The 7,978-nt window shown below is 30.6% G+C and overlaps 1 protein-coding gene across 1 annotated transcript in view; it reads right to left on the bottom strand.

Moving 5' to 3' along the window:
* The window catches only part of kif21b (kinesin family member 21B), a 403,877-nt gene that overhangs the window by 301,333 nt on the left and 94,566 nt on the right, over window positions 1–7,978 (bottom strand). Inside the window, exon 2 of the mRNA XM_062054694.1 lies at window positions 3,003–3,225. Within this exon, the coding sequence (XP_061910678.1) occupies window positions 3,003–3,225 (223 nt within the window). The remainder of the gene's footprint in view (window positions 1–3,002; window positions 3,226–7,978) is intronic.

The following is a 7,978-nucleotide window of genomic DNA, read 5'->3' as shown; positions in this document are numbered from 1 at the left end:
TATATATATATATATATATATATATATATATATATATATATATATATAAATAACATTGCCAACGTTGAGACCTATATATATATATATATATATATATATATATATATATATATATATATATATATATATATATATATATATATATATATATATATATATATATATATATATATATATATATATATATATATATATATATATATATATATATATATATATATATATATATATATATATACACTACCGTTCAAAAGTTTGGGGTCACATTGAAATGTCCTTATTTTTGAAGGAAAAGCACTGTACTTTTCAATGAAGATAATTTTAAACTAGTCTTAACTTTAAAGAAATACACTCTATACATTGCTAATGTGGTAAGTGACTATTCTAGCTGCAAATGTCTGTTTTTTGGTGCAATATCTACATAGGTGTATAGAGGCCCATTTCCAGCAACTATCACTCCAGTGTTCTAATGGTACAATGTGTTTGCTCATTGGCTCAGAAGGCTAATTGATGATTAGAAAACCCTTGTGCAATCATGTTCACACATCTGAAAACAGTTTAGCTCGTTACAGAAGCTACAAAACTGACCTTCCTTTGAGCAGATTGAGTTTCTGGAGCATCACATTTGTGGGATCAATTAAACGCTCAAAATGACCAGAAAAAGAGAACTTTCATCTGAAACTTGACAGTCTATTCTTGTTCTTAGAAATGAAGGCTATTCCACAAAATTGTTTGGGTGACCCCAAACTTTTGAACGGTAGTGTGTATATATATATATATATATATATATATATATATATATATATATATATATATATATATATATATATATATATATATATATATATATATATATATATATATATATATATATATATATATATATATATATATATATATATATATATATATATATGCCAACGTTGAGACATATATATATACATATATATATATATATATATATATTTATATATATATATATATATATATATATATATATATATATATATATATATATATATGTATGTGTATATATATATATATATATATATATATATATGTATACATGTATATATGTATATGTATATGTATATATATATATATATATATATATATATATATATATATATATATATATATATATGTATACATGTATATATGTATATGTATGTATATATATATATGTATATATATATATATATATATATATATATGTATACATGTATATATGTATATATATATATATATATATATATATATATATATATATATATATATATATATATATATATATATATATATATATATATACATATACATATATATATATATATATATATATATATATATATATATATATATATATATATATATATATATATAGGTCTCAATGTTGGCAACGTTATATATATATATATATATATATATATATATATATATATATATATATATATATATATATATATATATATATATATATATATATATATATATATATATAATATTCAGGTATTTATTTTTGATTGCCCAGAGTCAAACATGGTGAGGCTGTTTTTAGTTTAATGCTGCTAAAATCTGGAATAGTCTCCCCGAAGATGTGAGACAGGTCTCAATGTTGGCAATGTTCAAATCCAGCCTGAAAACACTTGTATTTAATTGTGCATATGACAACTGAAAGTATGTTATGTACCCTCTTATTTTAATTTGAATCATGAATGTGAATATGAATTAATTTTATGATTGGAATTTGAATTGTGATTATTTTCATGATTATTCTATTTTTTATATCTGCCTTCTTGTTGTTTTCTGTAAAGCCCTTTGAATCACCGTATGTCCAAATGGTGCTCTAAAAATAAACTTGCCCAGCCTACATTTGAACAAGTTGGCACTTTAAATAATGAGAAGTAAATTATTATTAAAATACAATAAAAAATACTTATTAAAATTAAAGGAAAATGATTTGCCTTCGTTTATTGAGTTATGTCCACTATAGAGCAGAAATGGCATCTGTAAAGCTGGCTTTTATGGTTGTAGAGTATATTTACACCTCGCCGTTCTGACCATCTGCCGGGTAATATTTTTATGACAAAACCACGGTTTAACGCCGCCCTCTATTTGCGTGACAAGGCGTGTTTTCATCATTGAAAAGCTTATTTTGTAACATTGTACTTTTGCAACCAATGCAGAACACATTATACGTGCAGGCTCCGTGAACACAAACTCAATTCTGCTCGTCAGCATTTTTGGAGAGTGAATGTTTCACAAATAAAGCCTGAACAAGCATCTTGCACCTGCTTCCACAGAAATGTGAAACCCCAAATAATCCCGACTAATGAAGAACAAACTCTTTTTGGACGAACACGTCCTGGGTGATCCCATCACAGGCAGACGGTAAAGGTGGGAACACACACACACACACACAGTAGTCATCAAAATAATTACTTGAGTAAGAGTAAGTATTCTGTAAAACAAAACTACTCATGTATTAAGTAAAAAGTATGTTGCATTGAAACTAATCTGACAACTACAATTTATCCAAAAAGTTACTTAAGTAAATGTAATGTTTATTCTTCACAAAAATACTCAAGTAAAAGTAAAAAGTATGTTACTCAGAGAAGTACAATTTATCCAAAAAGTTACTTCAGTAAATGTAATGTTTCTTCTTCACAAAACACTCAAGTAAAAGTAAAGTATGTTGCATTGAAACTACTCTGACAAGTACAAGTTATCCAAAAAGTTACTTAAGTAAATGTAACAAAGTAAAAATAACGGTCGTTGCTCACAAAAATAGTCAAGTAAAAGTAAAAAATATGTTGCATTAAGACTACTCTGACCAGTACACGTTATCCAAAAAGTTACTTAAGTAAATGTAACAAGGTAAAAGTAGTGTTCCTTCCTCACAAAAATACTCAAGTAAAAAGTATGTTGTATTAAAACTACTCTGACAAGTACAATTTATCCAAAAAGTTACTTAAGTAAATGTACGTAAATGTGCGACTTACCTGGCCGTAGGCAAACACGGTGGCATTGTAGCCCTCAAAGCAGCCCTCGATCAGCTTGTGCACACACGCTTGGTATATGTTTTGCTGCTCAGAGTCCACGTCAAAAACAAAGTCGTAGGTGAAGGCCTTGTCCTTTCCCAAGAGGACTTGCGGCTCTCCGGGCGTGACCAGCGTGCACACGTGGCAGCCCTCAATTTTCTCCTTGGCCATCTGAGGACGTATCCTGAGGGGACGGAAACAGACATGCATGATAGAGACTGAATATTATAATTATTTGCTGTAAATCAGGAGTATGGAATGGATGTGATGGGAAAAGAATTGGCCGTGCTGTTTTAACGAACCATGTAAATCAATTGTAATTCACAGACATGGCCGCCTGGTGTGCACAACATAATCCATTTGCATGATGGCTGACAGATTTCCACCATTGACACATGGACCATATCTTAAACCATGCTGGACTGTAACACCATGACACCTTAAGGTTGTTCTGCCCCACAACCTTAAAGGGGAACTGCACTTTTTTTGGAATTTTAGCTTCGTCCCAATCATTATGAGAGACAAGAACACACATCTTTTTTTTTTTAGGATTTTAAAGTTGATAAAAAAGAAAAACGCTTGAAAGATGCGGCTCATAGGAGTCACCGTTGTGGCCTTCAAAGCCTCTAAAACTTCAAAACCCACCATTAACATTTTATATACACACTGCAAGTATATATATACATACACATATACATATATATATATATATATATATATATATATATATATATATATATATATATATATATATATATATATATATATATATACATATATATATATATATATATATACATATATATATATACATATATATATATATATATATATATATATATATATATATATATATATATATATATATATACATATATATATATATATATATATATATATATATATACATATATACATATATATATATATATATATATATATATATATATATATATATATATATATATATATATATATATATATATATATATATATATATATATATATATATATATATATATATATATATATATATATATATTAGGGATGTCCGATAATGGCTTTTTGCCGATATCCGATATTCCGATATTGTCCAACTCTTTAATTACCGATAGTGATATCAACCGATACCGATATATAGTTTGTGGAATTAACACATTATTATGCTTAATTTGGACAACCAGGTATGATGAAGATAGTCTTTTTTTTTTTTAAATTAATAAAATAAAATAAGATAAATACATTGAAAACATTTTCTTGAATAAAAAAGAAAGTAAAACAATACAAAAACAGTTACATAGAAACTAGTAATTAATGAAAATGAGTAAAATTAACTGTTAAAGGTTAGTACTATTAGTGGACCAGCAGCATGAACAATCATGTGTTCTTACGGACTGTATCCCTTGCAGACTGTATTGATATATATTGATATATAATGTAGGAACCAGAATATTAATAACAGAAAGAAACAACCCTTTTGTGTGAATGAGTGGGAGGGAGGTTTTTTGGGTTGGTGCACTAATTGTAAGTGTATCTTGTGTTTTTTATGTTGATTTAATAAAATAAAATTAAAATTAAAAAAACGATACCGATAATAAAAAAAATTATACTGATAATTTCCGATATTACATTTTAAAGCATTTATCGGCCTATATATATATATATATATATATATATATATATATATATATATATATATATATATATATATATATATATATATATATATATATATATATATATATATATATAATGTAGTAATATACACCTTCATAACAATATGTAATACTGTATGTACAATATACACAGTGCAAGTATATATATATATATATATCAGTGACGTGCAGTCAGTAGAGGCAGGGGGGGCGGGGCCTCACCTGCCATCATGGAAAGAAAAAAAATGTAAAAAGAAAAAAAAAAAAAATAAATTGTTATATGTATCCAGTGATTATACTAAAGTTATTTTCCATTTAACTTCACCGGTTTTAGATTATTTTTATTTTCACATTTGCCGTTGAAATACTGAGAAGAGACGGTGTGGTGATCAGCAGCCAGTTGAGGCACGTCACTCAGTTGTGCCTCAACATGGATTGTGCGCAATGACTCGGCTAACTGCTGGCCTGCTGTGCAGTGAGACCGTATTGCTATATGAATTATATCAGCTAACTAAACTATGGCATAGTTTAGTTAGCTGAGGTATATAATGTACAGTGTATTTTGTCAACAACTGTATGTGTGTAACGTATTTTTTGTGCTGAGCATTCATAAAACTGCTGCAAAAGACGTACTGGCTGAGGCTCGCAGTAATCCGGCCTCCTGGTGGTAGAGGGCGGTAGTGATCCCAGAGATCATTCCTCGGCCGCAGAAGAAGTGAGAACAAGCAACAGTTAAGTCAAGTGCAGCGATTGTTTATTTCCTCTCGCCTGAACTTTTATTAAAAACATGGAGGATTACATATGTAAAATAAAACAGTTTTCTAAACTGGACTTTCAATCGAAGCAGGAGGTAATAATTTAAGGCAGACCAACGCCGGAGTTAAAAGGTTTGCTTTTGACTTCGGGACAGAAGACCCGTTCTTTTCAAACGGCGTGGTACACACGCAAAGGCTGGCTGTGTGGATGTCCAGCAAGAAAGGTAAGACCATAATAATGTTTTTTTTATTAAATGTGCTTTTTTGTGTGCTACAGTTTGTATGTGTAAAGAATGCTGGTATGAGCTTTTAAACATAACCCGTTAACTGCTGCCAATCACATGGTTAATAAGATACTCTTTAGGGTTCATATGTTTGTAAATCTGACTGTGATGAAGTCAGTGCCTCACTAGTCATGAACCTCACCGCACGTCACTGATATATAATGTAATAACAGACACCTTCATATCAATATGTAATATGTTTTATATACACACTGCAAGTATATATATAATGTAGTAACAGACACCATAACAATATGTAATATGTACAATATACACACTGCAAGTATATATATAATGTAGTAACATACACCTTCATAACAATATGTAATATGTACAATATATACACTGCAAGTATATATATATAATGTAGTAACAGACACTTTCATAACAATATGTAATATGTACAATATACACACTGCAATAATATATATAATGTAGTAACAGACACCTTCATAACAATATGTAATATGTACAATATACACACTTCAAGTACATATATATAATGTAGTAACAGACACTTTCATAACAATATGTAATATGTACCATATTTACCGTATTTTGGTCATTTTAATCATTGCCGGAACTAATTTACTCTACGCATTTATTTCTGTTTCCATAGCAGCGCACTTCCGACTTCTAGCAACAGCTGTGTGTTCCTACTTTCGGATACAAACGCGAGTGTGTTCTAATCATGGCAGACTTGGTAACAGACAACGAAGATGACTATTTTGGGCAAATGAGGATTCACAACCTCATCTTTTTGAAGCTGAATATACAGAGGATGAACTGCTGCTTCTAGAAGCGAGCACAAAGAAAACGTGAGACATTGGTGCAGATGGAAGTCGAGAGAGTGAGCTGAAAGTGACTTTGGTGGTGTAAATGTGGAACTCGCTTACCCAAAATCAACTGGAAAAAACTTCCCCGGCCAGCTGGACCAAACGCACAACTGTCCATCAAGTGAGTCGCTATAATGTTGATTATGATACACGCAGAACATAATGCGTGTTATTACAACTGCAGTACAGATACAGTATCCGGTATGTTTATTTTTGGAATGTTTATTTTACGTTTATATTTTCAGTCTTACAATCCTAAATAAAGGAAGAAGTGTCAATAAATAAAACTGAGGAAAGAAAATAATTCAAAAGAAGGAACATAAATCCCCAACAAAACTTCTGAAACTTCCATTTCTTCATACTGTTAACAGTATGGAATTGAGTAGCGAGGGCAGAATAATGAATGTATTGATAGTGCAGTGTGAAAGCCGATGTGTTTACTTTGTCATTAAGCAAACTAAGTCTCAAAGAAATATAACCTGCGGAGGCACTTTCTGACGAAACATCCACATTTTGATGTCCAACACCCGAGATCTTGGACTCTTGAAACTGTGGCCCTCTTCATTATGCAGTTGAATAGCCATAGCTTACTGGGACTGCCTTTTTGCCAACATGACAATGAATGACAACACGCAGCAGCTGACCAATCGGCAGGCAGATGTGAGACAAGAGCGAATATGCCTTTAAGTAAGACACATAAAAAAATCCTAACAAATTGCAGTAGAAGTTTTTGCAGTTTCAGGTAGTGCAACGGTTTAAGCATCTGTCCTTAGATTCCCAGCCAGGACACTTTATATAGTTATTTGTTTAATTCTGTTAATGTTGTCATTTCATACAAACAAATGATTGAACAATTTGTTCCCTATTCATATTTCTCCAAAACAAACATCTAATTCCTTCAAACCACCCCTTCAAGCCACCTTCAGAAGTTCTGAAAGTACTCTGTGAAACTCACTACGCAAACTTAAGTTTCCATTCCTGACAGCTGTACCTTTGTACAAGCCGGCAGGTTCAAAAGCATAGGAAAAAAGTAGCGGCTTATAGTCCGGTAAAGATGGTACTTTTCCCGGGGAAAAAATGAGGGTTGGCAAATCAAGACTTGCCAAAGGAATTGGGGACATGCTCCCTGCACTTTTTCCAAGAAGTAGTTTTTGGCGATTGCGCTTTTTAAACAAAAATAACAAAAATAATGTTACGCTATTGAGTGGAGGCAAGTCAAACACTAGCGCCATGAGGAAAACCTTGAGATGTCTATGAATGTTCCCATTCGTCCAGGTCATTGTCATCTCAGGCCATTCAACCGATCACAACTGGACTGTTTGGTTTGTCTTAGAAGATGTTTCGCCTCCCATCCGAGTAGGCTTCATCAGTTCATGCTCATACTCTTAAATTGGTCAGATCTCGTCT

This window comes from Entelurus aequoreus, linkage group LG01 (assembly GCF_033978785.1).
Source record: "Entelurus aequoreus isolate RoL-2023_Sb linkage group LG01, RoL_Eaeq_v1.1, whole genome shotgun sequence".
Taxonomy (NCBI): domain Eukaryota; kingdom Metazoa; phylum Chordata; class Actinopteri; order Syngnathiformes; family Syngnathidae; genus Entelurus; species Entelurus aequoreus.
The sequence above is the reverse complement of the archived record's forward strand: the minus strand, read 5'-3'. Positions and strand labels throughout refer to the sequence as shown.